At 50.3% G+C, this 14,097-nt stretch overlaps 2 protein-coding genes across 4 annotated transcripts; one reads left to right on the forward strand and one right to left on the reverse strand.

Annotated features, from left to right (window-relative positions):
- Window positions 1-656: 656 nt before the first annotated feature.
- On the forward strand, window positions 657-6,239 carry CD3E (CD3 epsilon subunit of T-cell receptor complex). The gene is made up of 7 exons (XM_009912213.2): window positions 657-801; window positions 920-1,029; window positions 2,485-2,505; window positions 3,254-3,451; window positions 4,260-4,412; window positions 5,518-5,564; window positions 5,929-6,239. Exons 1-7 carry the CDS (start codon window positions 737-739, stop codon window positions 5,983-5,985), a joined length of 651 nt encoding a protein of 216 aa, XP_009910515.2. The 5' UTR covers window positions 657-736; the 3' UTR covers window positions 5,986-6,239.
- Window positions 6,240-10,145: 3,906 nt separating this feature from the next.
- CD3D (CD3 delta subunit of T-cell receptor complex) lies at window positions 10,146-14,092 on the reverse strand. 3 transcript variants are annotated; one of them, XM_069787953.1, is made up of 6 exons: window positions 14,042-14,092; window positions 13,283-13,545; window positions 11,929-12,132; window positions 11,289-11,420; window positions 10,815-10,858; window positions 10,146-10,461 (listed from the first exon to the last, which is right to left on the reverse strand). In XM_069787953.1, the coding sequence occupies exons 2-6, from the start codon at window positions 13,353-13,355 to the stop codon at window positions 10,399-10,401; spliced, it is 516 nt and encodes a 171-aa protein (XP_069644054.1). In that variant the 5' UTR covers window positions 13,356-13,545; window positions 14,042-14,092; the 3' UTR covers window positions 10,146-10,398. The 3 variants fall into 3 exon arrangements, with proteins under 3 accessions (XP_069644054.1, XP_069644053.1, XP_009910514.2); XM_069787952.1 differs by lacking the exon at window positions 14,042-14,092 and having other exon boundaries at window positions 13,283-13,851; XM_009912212.2 differs by lacking the exons at window positions 13,283-13,545; window positions 14,042-14,092 and having other exon boundaries at window positions 11,929-13,270.
- Window positions 14,093-14,097: the final 5 nt, after the last annotated feature.

Genomic DNA, 14,097 nt, shown 5'->3' on the forward strand with positions numbered 1-14,097 from the left:
AGACATAAATGTGCTTTACAGAAATAAAGCTGATTTTATTGTAGGTGCAATTAGTAACACGACTACAAATGCTGCATGAAAATGTAGAATTGCTTCTGCAGTCTTATACAGAAACTGAGGAGAAACAGCAACACAAACAAAGCAAGTTCCCTGCTAACGAAAAAGCATGTCCTCAAGTAGCTGTTGGGAGCAGAGCATTAGCTTTAGGTCAGAGGTGTGCAGCAGGGGTTGCTGTGCTTAGCCACCACTTTTGCTGCACTCCTCGCTGTCAGTATGTATGCAGAGGTGAGTCCAGATGAAGAGCTGGCAAACACCACTCTTGAAGAGGCAGCAGGAATTAATGGGTTGTGTTAGAGCAAAATAACAAAAGCAGAGCCCAGGTTGCATCATCAGTGACTAAAACCCCCAGGTTTTACAGCCTGGGACTTACAGGCTCATCTCTGCTGGCCATGCAGTGTCTCTAGGTGCTGAGCTTCTCATAGAATTTCTGGTTCCTCTGTTTATTCCCTCCTATGTTAAGTTGCTTGCAGTAGTTGACCTTCAGAAACACTGGCTTTGAAAAGTTTTTGGGAAGGTCCTGATAGCAAAGCTAATCCAGGCTCATTTAGCTCTCCTGCTGCTCCTAGGCCAGTTACCACAGTTTCTCCTGAGACTTGAACTGGGCTGGTGCAGAGCAGCCACCCCTTGCTGTCAATGACGTTCTGTGAGGAGGTTTTGAGCCTCCGCACTTCCTGACATGGGCTTATTTTATCATATGTGTTCTGTGTCTTTCTTGGCTGCTTGCAGGTTTCACTGGAAACAGTGAGTCTCCCCAGCACTGCTCAGTTCGTTGCTGTACACAATTCTGGGAAAAAAATCTTGGGCCTCTTTCTTGTAAGTGAGAACTTGAAAAGCCAGTGTGTTCTTTCTTCCCTTGCAGCCAGCCGCAGGGATGCCAATCTGATGTGGTAGAGAAGAGCAAGAGAAGGAGGAACACAAGGATGAGGTTGGAGCAGTCCTTGCCTCTCCTGGGACTCCTGCTGTGTGTGGGTGAGTACAGCTGGCCAGAAGCCTGTGGGGACCGGCAGGGTGGCTGCCCAGGGGCTGCAAAGGAGAAAGCATGGGGGCATGCGCCTGGTTTTGCAAAGTACCTGCAGCCACATCTCCTGCAACTGGCACGTACAGTGCCTATGGAGCTGCTGCTCTCCAGAGCAAGTGTTCCACTCAGGGTGCAGGTTGCAGGGACAGAGAAATGGGAATCCAACCCTCTCAGGCTAGAGAAAAGAAGCTAAGGTCCCTAGTCAAATTTTGCTTGCTAGCTGATCCACTAAGGCACCTGGGCTCCAAACTTCATGCAGCAGGGCTGGAGCTTGATGCACTGCCTTCTGCAGCAGTGTGAACTATAAGATTCTGTGCTTTTAGTTTTATTTTTATGCTTTATTCATGCACTTTTCTTAAACTGTTTTGTGATTGTGGGTAAATAACTTCAGTTCAGACTCCCTGTGATATCGTGGGAGTGGTAGCAATATCCATGTTACCAGTTTGAACAGACCAGCATTTAGAAAGCTGGTTTAGGATGAAGTACAGAGTATCTGTAAAGACTATAAAGAAGCTGGTAACTATGAGAGATAAGTTTGAAAGACAATTAAAAGATACTACAATAAGGCTACAGCTACTCTGCCAATGTGCTGCAAATACCAACTGCTATTCTTTGAGAAGATTGAAAACATTTGGTTTAGCAATGGCCTGCTCTTTTTTCAAATTTAAATTCATCTTATATAAAGAAAAAAGCATCAGATCACCTTCTCTCCAGCCAAGTCCTATGCCTGTAGAATTTCAAATCTACAGTTTTGTTACAAGTAACTCCTATTGTAAAGCAAACGTTACCTGGGATGAGACAACAGCGCTGAACACATGAATACAGGTCATTACTTTATGATGTTACTTTCTATCGACAAATGTCTTTAAAGCAAATCACAAGTCTGATTCAAACCTCCTAAAAACTGTTTCTATAATAATCCAGCTCCAGAGACTTCAATGGAGCTACTTGTTTCCTGCCAAGAGAGAAAAATCACATAGATAAACTGTTCTACAGTGTTAAATCAAGAGTCAAGGTCCAATCCTCCAGCGAGTACACTTTTGCAGAGGACAGTGGTTCTTACTGCAGAAACCAGGCATGATTTTCCAGGTTTTGGTCCATGACTATAAAGCAAAATTGTTGGGTGTGCAGCTTGCAATAACCCTTTTTCTAAACTGGGTCAGAAAATTATTCAGATTTCCATTCTGCGTCAGTCCATGTTAAAAATGGCTGCCAAAGGAAAAGACTTCATTTCAAAACAACATCCCATCTCAGCTAACAGAATGCTTCTAATATCTTTAGTAGAAATACAGGAGTATAAACATTTTTTTCAAACAGCTGAGTTCAGAAAGGAGATCCTTGAAGTAGGAAGGGTGTATGATATCAGTAGCTAAATTACTTACCACTTATTATTCTTTCTTTTGTAGTCGGCACCGCAGCTCAGGAGGGTAAGTATATTTTACTGGCATTCTTAACTATTTAGTGTGATAAAAAGACAAACTACACCTCACAAGTGAGAAATATTTGAATTCTGCACATATTGTAGGATAGGAAAAATTCCCTGTTCATTAATTGTTACTGATCTCACTGATTTGAAAAATTGGCCGTCACGAATTGTCTCTAATTATTGCTAGTGAACTCCAAGCCAGGTTGGGCATTTTCAAACAGCAACGAACAGTAAGGTAATAGCAGGCTGATTCATTAACACTTATTATTCTCTCCTTTGCGGAGAATACCGAACCAGTAGAGAGTAAGTGTATTTTACCAGCATTCCTAACTATTTAGCGTGATATAAAGACTCCAGATGCCTCACAGGTGAGGACTAAAAGGCAGACAGAAATATTTGAGTTCAAGCAGTATTTTAGGAGGAAAATATTTTTTGTGTGTTAGTTGCTACTGTCATCACTGATCAGAAAAATCAGCTGTAACGAGTTGCCCCTAATTACTGTTAATGGTCTCCAAGAGAATAGCAGGCAGCCAGGCTCTCTGACATAAAGTTGAACACTCTGTGATAGTATTTTGATACTGTTCAGTGTTGCAAAGAAGACACATACACAGAGAATTTACATTACACCATAAAATCAAAGATTTTGCAGCGCAAACTGTCATGGCGGGATCAAGGGTGGGCAGGGAAGCCTGCTCAGAAGTTGTTTGTAATGCTAGTTTCCCTTCTCCTTGGCCTATCTTCCAATAAAGAATTCCTGGTGGAGATTTCCGGAACCACGGTGACAATCACATGTCCCTTGACCACAGACAGCATAAGCTGGAAGTTAACAGGGATGAAAGATGGCAGCAGTGAGAAGAAGTACGTTATAGAGAATCACGACAGCTCTCCTACCAATGTGAGTTGTTCGGCAGGTGAAAAGAAGTATGAAATGTACCTGAATGCCAGAGGTGAGTGAAAAAGCACTCAGTCTATGGGATAAAGATAAAGTCTACACATTTCAGTGACAGATGTTAGGAGCTGAGGCCTGATTTTCAGTGCTGCTGGGCTGGGTGAATGCAATTCTGCTGAGGCCCTTCCCACTCTGTGTGGGCAGTAAAAAAGTGCAAGAATACACTTTTGGCAAGAGGAATCTCCCTGCTCTCTACTCCTTTCCCTTCTGCTGTTCTCAAGCTGGTTGCGTGTCAATGGTTCCCACATTCCACACAGTGCACAAGCTTCTTTTATACCACTTCTGCCGTGCTGCAAAGCAAGAGTAATGTCTGTCACAAAGGCCAGAGGCACTTCTTATCTTGCAGAGTGGAAACCTCCCATCTGGAGCACACAGCCTGATTTCTGTGAACCATCAGCCAGGGGGAGTTCACCCCCCATCCCTGCCAACAGAGTGATTTAAGCCTCTGAGCCATTTGAAATTTGGGCAGCTGCTCTGCATTCAGGACTTAAGAGTCCAGTGTAGGCAGAGGAGGGTAATGATCTAGGGGGTATTTTGCACCCTCTGGCTCAGACCATGCCAACAGCAGAGGATAGCACAGGAGGCTGCACACAGCAGCCCCCTGGCTGTGTCTGTTTGCAGACTGAAATGGCGGGGCGGATGGAATGGCCTGTGCTGTCCCCCTTCACTTCTGTTTGCTCTTTTCTCCCTCCTACCCAGAACTGTATCTTTTCTGCTAGCATTAAGGAGATGAGTGAGGCCTGGACTTTCCTTGCTGGAAAGGAAGGGTGCCTATCTCTGAGCACCTTCACCTCTCCTTCTGACAGTGTGCACAAACTGTGAGGAGCTGGATGCCTTGGCCGTGACAGGGATCATCACTGCGGACCTTCTCATTACTTTTGGGGTGCTGATTCTGGTCTATTACTTCAGCAAAAACAGGAAGGGGAGAGCAAGCGCTGGCGCTGGCAGTCGGCCACGAGGTAAGAGCCATTTCAGGCGTCTCTGCTCTCCGTGATGTCTGCTAAGCGGTAAATTAAACACTTGCCCCTGCTGAGTGATGGAGCATCCTCTGTTCCCGCCAAGCCTCCAAGACCTCGCCAAACAACACTCCTGCTTGCCACATCTGTTGCTCCAGGCTGCCTTCTTTTATGGGATAGGTGCAGCTGCCGTGTTGTGTCAAAGGCTTCCTGCCCATAGGAAACCATTTCACAGGCTGTTGTGCAGCAGCATTGAGTCTGTGCTGAAGCAAACGCTGTACAGCAGATGCTCAGCTTGCAAGTGTTGCTGCAAACCCAGGCTGGCCCCGGCCCATTCAGCTCCTGTCTCAGGAAATCAAAGACCAAGAATTAGGCCTACACACAGAACATGTGATTAGAAATCATGGTGTTATTAAAACTATAAATTTGAATTTCTGGCTTCTGAGGCCATGGTTTGGTGACCCAGTGGGTCCAGCAGTGGGGCTCATGGGTTATAAATGCCAGGATAAAGCGATGAAGTGTGCTGTCCTGACGATGCTGGTTTGCATTTATTCGTGAAGTGTTGATGGTGACTTTTTTACCAGGAGACTGCCTGTCAGACAAGCACCATGGGTGCTCACCAGCCAGGCTTTGTGCAGATCAGGCATTGCCGCTTTTCCCCTAGCCTCCACAAAGCTGATATAAATCTTTCAGCAAGTCTAAATTCTCTCTTGTGTGCTTAGTGTGCATGTTGTGTGCTGGGTTCAACAGAAATGCGAAGATATGCTCATGCCTGTGCAGTTTGCTGAGGCAGAGGAGTGTAGATCTGGTATCCATATTGTGGAGCTGTAGCCTGGGCCTGTGCTTATGGGGCCTTCTTGTTTTCAAGTATTTCTTCACAACCAGGAAAGCTAGAAATTCACCCTTTCTAAAAGAAAGCTGATTTCTTCCTAAATGATCATAAGCCTCCTGCCTGCAGCAGTTGGGTCTTTAAAAGTTCTAAGCTCATGATAAAACCTTGTGAGTTGACTCATGGTATGCGTTCCCCTGAGATCATCTCTGTGAAAGTTGCTCATGCTGTGTTATAGGAATCACCACCAAGGATGACCTCTCTTTGCCTCTATTGCAGGTCAGAAGATGCAGCGTCCTCCCCCCGTTCCAAACCCGGACTATGAGGTATGGAGTACCTGCATTTTTTCCATCTCTCTTTGCTGATTAGGGAGGGATAGCCAGAGTTGGTAATCTGTAGCATATGCCCTTCTTGCTCCTTTGAAGAAGCATCCAGTACGCTCAACCTCCAAGCTTTCCTGGGAGCAGAGGAAAAAGGTGGCGAAGGTGGAGCCCCTTCTCCTGGTGCTGCCACAGGGAGTCAGGAGCAGAACTGCAGCCTCCTGTGCACCGTGCACACTAGCAGAGCAGCGCTACGCCTGCTCTCTCTGTTCTGTTTTTTCCTTCATGTATTGTGTGGGCCAAGACCCTGCTGTTGTTTGAAGGTGTGTTAATGAGGATTCCCAAACTAACATCTCTGCTGTTCCCACAGCCCATCCGGAAAGGTCAGCGGGAAGTGTATGCAGGCCTGGAATCCAGGGGCTTCTGAAATTCCCACAGATGACAGTCTGGAAAACAGCAGCAGAAAGGCTAAGCACTTCTGCCCAGCTCAGTACTGGTTCTCTGCAGGCCTGCTGAGGTCCAGGTGTTTTGGGGTAAGCCTACACAGGACAGGCACCCTGCTGCCATCCGCTGTCCCACCCTGCTGTGTTCCTTCAGCCTTCAGTTTGACATTAGGGAAAAGAAACAAATGAGCACGTTAGCAAGAGAAATATTCCTTCTCATTAAAGGACTGCAGCCTCACGCGTGGTTCCTGGCCTCCTTTTCCCTCACACTTCTCTCTTTGCTCCAGTTGCATGCTCTGGTTTTCCTTCCCATTTAATTTCTGCCCTGAGTGCCTCCACTTGCTCCCTGTGCCTCCCTGGGTAGCTAGTGGGCAAAGAGTGGCTCCTTCTCAGAGTGACTGGCTCTGACCTTGTCCTGCTCTCATGTTCATAGCCTGTCTTCATTTTGCTGCCCAGGATTGTAACAAAAGAAACAGAAAGGCAGTCAGCATATTAAAAATAAAATGGTACATTTTCATAGAAAAGCCACTGCATTGAATGAAAATATTTCAGTCAAAAAGACAAGTTTTCCTTCAAAAAAAGTGAGAAGCACTTCTACCAGTACATGCAGACAGACCTGCCCATCCCCCAGCTCTTCTTCTGTAGGACATGAGTGGGGCTGAGTATCACTTTGCATCCAGCAACCATTATGTTTCAGACCTTCAGCAGAACCCGCTCTGAGGGTCACATGAAGATTTGGTGCCTTCCCAAGCCATCTGAAAGCCTCCTGTTAGGAAATTTAAGTGCTTGGCTTAAATCTTTGTTGCAATTAAATAGTGGGGCTCTTAGATATATCAGCTAAGATTTGAACTCCCGCTTAGCAATGAGTATCAGCTTTGCAGTCTGACTGAGACAGCACAACAGGGATTTTCACATTTCCTAGATTGGAACTGAGGGCCTTTGGCTCAACCCTGGGACTAGCACTCTGCTCTGAAATAGCTTGTTCACTGCAACTGAAATGAATGCCCTGGGGCTACAAAGATAAAGCCCAACCTACAAAATCAAAGAGAGCATCAAACCCTTTTGCTAGGCTGTCTTCCTCATCCCAGAGACCTCATGGACTCCATTTTTACTGATATTCTATAATGTAGTCTAGGATAAACACATTTCTTTGAGTGTGTTGTACCTTAAGGGGTGTGCAAGTACATTCGCTGGCAGAGTTTCATTTTCCAGAGCTATCACTCTTAGAGATTCTTGTGATTTGTCCTTTGCTGCTGCCCTTTCTCTCCCCATTTCAGCTCTGTACTTGAGTTCTCCTTGGGTTCTGTAGAAAGATGACGGGCTTCTTTACCATTGGTAAAGATCCGTTTTAGCTTTTTAATATACATTTAAAAACTGTAATATATTAGTAAAATGGGAGACAACACCCCCAGGTATGCAGTGGAAAAGATTTCCCCCATGTTTTTGTCTCTGTTAAAGAAAAACAGTTTTTGTTAAGGGGACGTCCCAGGTCAGTAGTCCAAGAGAGTGAGAGCTTCTGTGGGTCTGTGTTGACTCACCTTGAGGCAGACTGCAATGTGTTTGGGAGGAGACTGTGCCAGGATGGGGCAGGGGGGACAGGTACACATAGAAAAATGCACTGCCATGCCTAGGACAGCGGGGCCTGAGAGCAGGGCAGGGGTCAACAGGAGCTGGGGAGTGGAGTCTGGGACAAGTGAAATAGCTGAGGTCCCATGCACTCAACATACAGATTTTAAATCTGCCCGATTTTAAAAGCTGTGGTTTCTAAAGCAGCAGCAATGGGACAGGTAGCAACTTATGAGCCCAAGAGATGCTGTGATGCCTGGGAACATTTCTGGTCTAACACTGGCTGAGTGAGCCACACTTGTGTTGCTCTGCAGAGCAACAGCTCTGAAGAAAGGAAACAGCAACAGTGATGGGGCCTGGGGGTGGTTTAACCCTTAAGTTTCAGCCTGGGGAGATGAACACCCAGCAAGTTTCATGCTTCAGATTGCTATGCTTACCCTGCAGGATGTGGTTTTAAAGGCAGCACAGCTGGGTTTACCATACAAGGCACTAAACGTCTAGGAGGGAGATTGCAAGATACAAAGAGCAGCATTAACCCCCAGTAGCTCTAAAACCACTCTGGGCCATGTTCTCAGCTTCTGCAAAACATCACTGCTCCAGGGATGCTTGCCTAGCCCAGCCATACAGCCCATTGCCATGAATGGGATGTGAGAAGCTCGGACCACTCTGGGTGTAGAAGGTCTAAGTTTTGCTTCTGCCACCATTTATGGGGCTGCGTGTTTGCCCCAACCAGTGCCATCCCACGCTCTCCTTATCTCAGTGGGATCAGCACCCACCCAGTGACAACATCTCTCTGCCTCTGTGTTTAGCTGCACTATAGAAGTATTTCTTTGTCCTACCAAGGGCGAGGTGCTGAGGAGCCTCTCACAAATAGAGTTTTAAACGTTGCCTCTGCTGGCTCTTTGATTTGTGCAGAACATACCCACCCACTCTGCTCCGGGTTTCTCCTGCTCCTTGTGTGTGGTTAGCCACGCTTGCTCAGTGCTTTTGAGATCTGATGGTGATGAAAGCGCTGCAAACTAGGCAGTCTGCGGGTCACTTTTTTTATAAGGTCCTCCCCAGATGGCTTTGCAGACCAAAGGCAGGTATTGGCATATTGTACCTGCAAATGGCGGTATCAGGCTCACCCTTCACTGGAGCAGGTTAGAGTGGAAAAACCACTAAGACATTATTCTGCACCTGTGAAGAGCAAAATGTTGTTGCGTAAAGAGCCGACACCATAGGAAAACAGGTCCTTTTCTTGTTCGCTGCCCGCAAGGCTGATCACACACCATTTCCTGTAAGGGCATGTGGGGTGCACCAGTGGGCTGCTTTGCACAGCCTATGTGTTGTTTGCTGTGTCAAACATGTCACAGGTTTGTGGCCAGTTTTTATTGAGCGTTAACTTTTTCGGTGCTTACTTTATACCACTGAGTCACAAGGCAATTCACAGCCTGGTGCTCTCTAAAGCCTGTCACCCAGATTCTTAGAAAAGCAGGAAAACACAACCTACAGGTGTGTGCAACTGGCACATGGAGGGTGACCTGGTTTCTGAGGTTTCTAACTGCTAGCTGATCCTGTCTGTTATCTGCCTCCCGTTTTGGCCATGGTCAGACAACAGTAGCTGTTTCTCTGCTCAGAGCTGGGGACCTTGTCAGAAGGAGTGGGGTTGGCATGGGGAGACCCAGTGCTGCTCAGTGTCTGGAAAGGTGGTTGAGCTGGGAAAGGCTCTGAAAGTTTGCTCGACTACATCCTGTACTCGGCACACTGGGATGGCTAGTAAGCCTGAAAGAGGGGTTATCAATGCCTAGTCACAAATGTGAGTCACTCTCCGCTGGTCTGCAGAGGAGGGTGGGGGAGCAGCCTCCCAAGAACCTCAGAGGTGTGGGGAGTGTGGACTGCCTCTGGCCTTCGCTGCCTGGCCAGCTCTGCTGCCATGTGTTTTGCATGGTCTCTGCTGCAATTTTTGTCCTCTCTGCTGTTTCCATTTCCTCTTTGGGCCTAGCCCCTGCAAGCTCTTCTGGGGAGCCAGAACAGCTTGCTTCTGTGCTCATGCTTCACTCCCCTAAGCACTGAGGCAACTTGCAGGCTGGCTAGGTGCCAGGGACCTGGCAAGCCTCTGCAGTTTGGAGACTGCGATTAGATACGAAGCCCTGCATGTGCAGAGGAAACATCCTCCTGTCCTCCTATTTGCCAGCCCCCCAGCTCTGTCCAGGGGACTGAGGCACACAGGCACTTTTGCAGGAGTGACACAGACCCTGCTGAGTGTCACTGTGCTCCTGGTGTTCCCGCTCCCCGTTCTGGAAGGGGAGTTAAATGAGACAAAGCATCTGCCAGCATCAGGGATGGCAGCCCTCTCCCTTCACAAGGTCCCCCATCCTCAGCTTCAGCAATGGACCCAGATGTCATTTAGATCCTGGCACAGAGAGGTGGCACAGACATGGGCACCTGCCTGCACTGGCAGAGCAGTGTCCTACTGGGACAGGCAGGAGCCTTATGGCTCTGCAGGCATCCAGGCAGATCCACATCCAGCGTGTGCCTTCCCCAGGGACTGCACGGCTCCCCAGGCCTCAGTGCAACCAACAGAGCAGGGAGGCTGTGGGGTAGTCTCATCTTTAATGAGAGGAATACAGAAGCACAAGAGGTCATGGAAAGAGCAGAGTGCTACAAGCAGCCCATCCTGGCAAGGAGCCAGAGGGCTCTCCAGGCAAAACCCCACAGCGTCTTCTGCCAGCAGCGAGCTTACAAAGGCAGTGCCAGGGCTGGGTACCAGTGCTCTTGGGCACTGGCGGTGGCTTTGCTTTAATATCACTCCCAGTGTGACGAGTCGCAGGCCCCAGTGTTTTCCCACTTCACTTGCGGGCCTTGGCAGGTGCCAGCCGGCTGTACTGTCCATCGTCCCGCTCGCCAAGGGGCTAGGAGTGAATAAAGGTGAGACGAGTTACAACTGTGTCTGTCCAGCCCTGGGAGAGAGGGTACAGGGGAAGCTGGCCCAGCCCTCTCTTTGCCAAGCTTTCCCTCCCCACACACAGAGCTTAACGATGCCAGGCAATAACAGGTAGGGGGAGCTGGGCTTGCCCCATCCTCTGGATCACTCAGGGGGACGCAGCTGCGAATCTCCACCATGCCTCAGTGCCTCGAGGCATCGCGTATCCCCCAGCAGCTGTGCCATCATGGCCACGCCCGTCCCACCATGCAGCCCCACACCATGTAGAGGTGCTGAAGCCCATGCATGTGCACACACACACACGTGCGCTTCCACGCTCACCTGGTAGAGCTGCTCGTTGGCGATCAGGTTCTGCCTGTCAGAAGCTAAAGAAAGAAAGAAGAAGGTCAAGGATCAGGGGATTCACGGGCAGTGTGGTGAACATTTGCAAACAAACCCAAGCAGCCAGCTGCTTTCAGCCCTGTGCTTTTACTTCCTCTGGGAGGCTCGGTGGAAAGCCCCTGCAAGGCATCAGATGTTCCTGTGTCACCAGCTGCTGTCCCTGGGATGATGTTTTGTTAACCTTGTGCATTCGCTGCCTCCTCCTGGGAAGCTAAGCTAGGGGCAGGAAGGGTACACAGAATGTTCACATGGATCCCCACCCTAGACATGCTGTGTGCTGGCTGCTGCCTGCAGCTTGCAGTGGCTGGGCTCTGTGGGCAGTGATGGAAAGTCCCTAGGTACCACGCAGCTCCTAGAGATGCCCAGGCACTTCCTGTCCCCACCCACGGGCAGCCAGCAGGGCTCTCCCCTCACCTCGTGACATGCGTCCCTTGTCCTGGCCAGTGATGCAATACACAGCAACAGCCAGGAAGATGGTGGCAACAACATCTGCGACCACGATCCCCGAGATGGTGGAAGCGTCCACTTCGATGCAGTTCTGGCACACTGAAAGGCCAAAAGGACACAGATACTGAAAGCAGGGCCACAACCAGGACCCTGCCCCTTGGCTGCCTCCGCTCTGCTGCCAGGGCCAGTCTGAGCCCAAAGCGCTGAGCCAGCTCTGCCAGTCCAGGCAGGCTCCAGTCCCAGGGTGAGAGAGACCAGGGATTAAATTTGGCTTGCTGCATGGCCCAAGGCAGTAGCGCAAGCTGCCCTGTGTCCCTAGCACTCAGGGCAGGCCACAGCAGGGCCTGCGAGTGGCTAGCAATGAGGCAGTAGGAATGCCAGGTTATGGCACTAAATGAAGCTGTAGAGCTCTCACGGGGACACCAGCTGCAGGGGAATGTGCAGCTTGGCTGTTCCCAAGGGCAAACTTAGCATAGGAGCTGTCAGGACTTCCACAAACTGGTGGAACCACCTTCAAACTCTGGGAAATCAGTAGTTCCCTCAAAAATTTGCTTGGGTGAAAACTCCAAGCAGTTCTGGTTCTAGAAACCAAGTTTGCAACACTTACTTCGATAGTGCACCTGGAGCTCACTGTGTTCGTTTCTGCCTTCCAATTGACACACATAGACGCCTCTGGGATCGTTGTAAACTGCACCCAAGTCCAGTTGTGTTCCATTTCCTATCCTATTCCCATCTTTCAGCCATATGATTTCACTTTGCAGGTTTGTTTCACATTGCAGGAACACCTTCCCACTGACTTCTTTCAGGATTACTTTATGTTTTGTAAAAAAAGAAAGGAGAGCAGAGAGCATTACAGCTGAGTTCTCAACCCTCACAGTGGTGCAGAACTCAGGAGAGCTCATTCATGGAGATGGCTAGTCTTGAGAGCATCACATTAGGCTGTTTCCTGAGCAGTAGAGAGGAGACTGCAAACAAAAAACTCTGGAAAAAGCAGACTACCCAGCAAAAATGTAGTCCAGTGTTCAACTGGTGGTTACATTAATGCATATCCAAATTCTCTTAGAGTGAAAACCAACTGGAATTAGGCATCTACCTGGACTCCATTCAGACTGCATGTGCATGACCCTCATCCTGCACACAGACTGCATTGGTATTGAAGTACAACTGCAGCAAGAGACATTTCAACAGAAAGTGAAATATTTCCACCAGCAGCGACAGGAGCTGAGCCTGAATGGGGAGGCAAAAACCCATTTGGGTTTTTACCCAATAGTAAAAAAAATTTTTAGTGAAAAGTGTGCAAAAAAACACATAGAATTGCTTCCTCGGCCCAAAGCTATCACCTGCAGAGTCTGGAGTGGACTACAGAACAGAGCCTCTCCTGCTTGCATATTTGTGCTAGGTACAAAGCCCGTGGCTACTTTGGTCTAACAGCATGGTGCTGCCACGTCCAACTTTACATGCTTTGTCACTGCAAGGCAGCTTTGAGCTATAACACATAGCCACGGAGCAACACACACAGCTCCAGACCATCACAGCAACGGTCTAGGGCGGGCAAAGGCAGCAGAGCGATCCCAGCCTTGTGAACCATTGTGCTGATTCGCTCCTTTTTCCCCATCAACATTTACGAACCTCGCATCAGGGTGCTGCAACGGAAAACCCCAGCAAGCGGCAGGGGCCTGTTTCCCAGCCACCCTCCCACCGCTGCAGAGACGCCCGTGGCGTAAGCGATACGGGTGGCAGTCTCCAAGGACCACAGCGAGTGCCCAACAGGCACCACCGCTGACCCGCTGCAGCGTGCGGGACGAGCCCCCCGCCTTGCCATCTGCATGGGGTCCCTCAGGTGCGGTGCACCGCGCCGGGGGTCTCCGCGTACCGTGTCAGCCTGTGCGGTGCAGCCGGTTTCAGCTGCGGGCATAGCACCGCAGCGGCCTGTGGGCAGCGACTGACACCCGGGGACTTACCTTGGATGCCCCAGCTGGCCGTGGCCAGGCTGGTGAGGAGCGCCCAGGTGACCAGGGCCTTTCCCCTCCACATGGCACAAAGCAGTGGTGGCTCTTTCACCAGCTCGGAGGAGAGGACGTGGGGAGAGCTCCTCGCCACGACACACCACCCTCCCCGAGATCTTTGTCAGGTACCGGATGCCGGGGGCTGGAGCCTTCCTCCCCCAGCAGCTGGGGGATGTCTGAGGTGCCCTGGCCCTGCCTCCTCACCCCAGCCATGACGCCTGTGGAGAGGCAGGGGAGGGCAGCTGGGCCTGAGGTGGTGTGTCCCCCAGCAGCTGTGGACCCCCAGCAGCCAGGTGTTCCCCAGCAGCCATGGAGCCTCCTGCAGCCACGGGCCCCCAGCAGCCGCTGGTCCCCCCACAGACACGGAGCCCCCCAGCAGCTATAGACCCCGCAGCCACGGGTCCCCCTACAGCCACGGAGCCCCCCCACAGCCCCGGGTTGCACCCCAGCAGCCGTGGACCCCGAAGCCACGGGTCCCCCAGCAGTCACAGGTTCCCCCACAGCTGTGGGCGCCCAGCAGCCACGGGTCCCCCCGCAGCCATGGGTCCCCCTATAGCCATAAAGCCCCCCAGCAGCCACGGGTCCCCCCGCAGCCATAGACCCCCCCACGGCCACGGATCCCCCCAGCAGCCATGAAGACTCCTGCAGCTACTGGTCCCCTCTACAGCCATGGAGCCCCCCAGCAGCCACGGGTCCCCCCGCACCCCCGAGTACCCCAGCAGCAGCGGGGTACGCCCCGAGCAAGTCTGTCCCACGGCGGCTGCCGTAGC

Source organism: Haliaeetus albicilla, chromosome 7 (genome assembly GCF_947461875.1).
Source record: "Haliaeetus albicilla chromosome 7, bHalAlb1.1, whole genome shotgun sequence".
In the NCBI taxonomy this organism is placed as follows: Eukaryota; Metazoa; Chordata; class Aves; order Accipitriformes; family Accipitridae; genus Haliaeetus; species Haliaeetus albicilla.

What these genes read in the sequence shown, in the direction of transcription:
- CD3E (XM_009912213.2), top strand. Translation starts at nt 737, where the DNA reads ATGGGCTTATTTTATCATATGTGTTCTGTGTCTTTCTTGGCTGCTTGC. An exon ending in GGGACTCCTGCTGTGTGTGG is followed by an intron (nt 1,030 to 2,484) that starts GTGAGTACAGCT and finishes TTTCTTTTGTAG; the next exon opens with TCGGCACCGCAGCTCAGGAG. An exon ending in TTCCAAACCCGGACTATGAG is followed by an intron (nt 5,565 to 5,928) that starts GTATGGAGTACC and finishes CTGTTCCCACAG; the next exon opens with CCCATCCGGAAAGGTCAGCG.
- CD3D (XM_009912212.2), bottom strand. Translation starts at nt 12,223, where the DNA reads ATGAGCTCTCCTGAGTTCTGCACCACTGTGAGGGTTGAGAACTCAGCT. An exon ending in CAAGGGACGCATGTCACGAG is followed by an intron (nt 10,859 to 11,288) that starts GTGAGGGGAGAG and finishes TTCTTTCTTTAG; the next exon opens with CTTCTGACAGGCAGAACCTG. An exon ending in CCAACGAGCAGCTCTACCAG is followed by an intron (nt 10,462 to 10,814) that starts GTGAGCGTGGAA and finishes ATTCACTCCTAG; the next exon opens with CCCCTTGGCGAGCGGGACGA.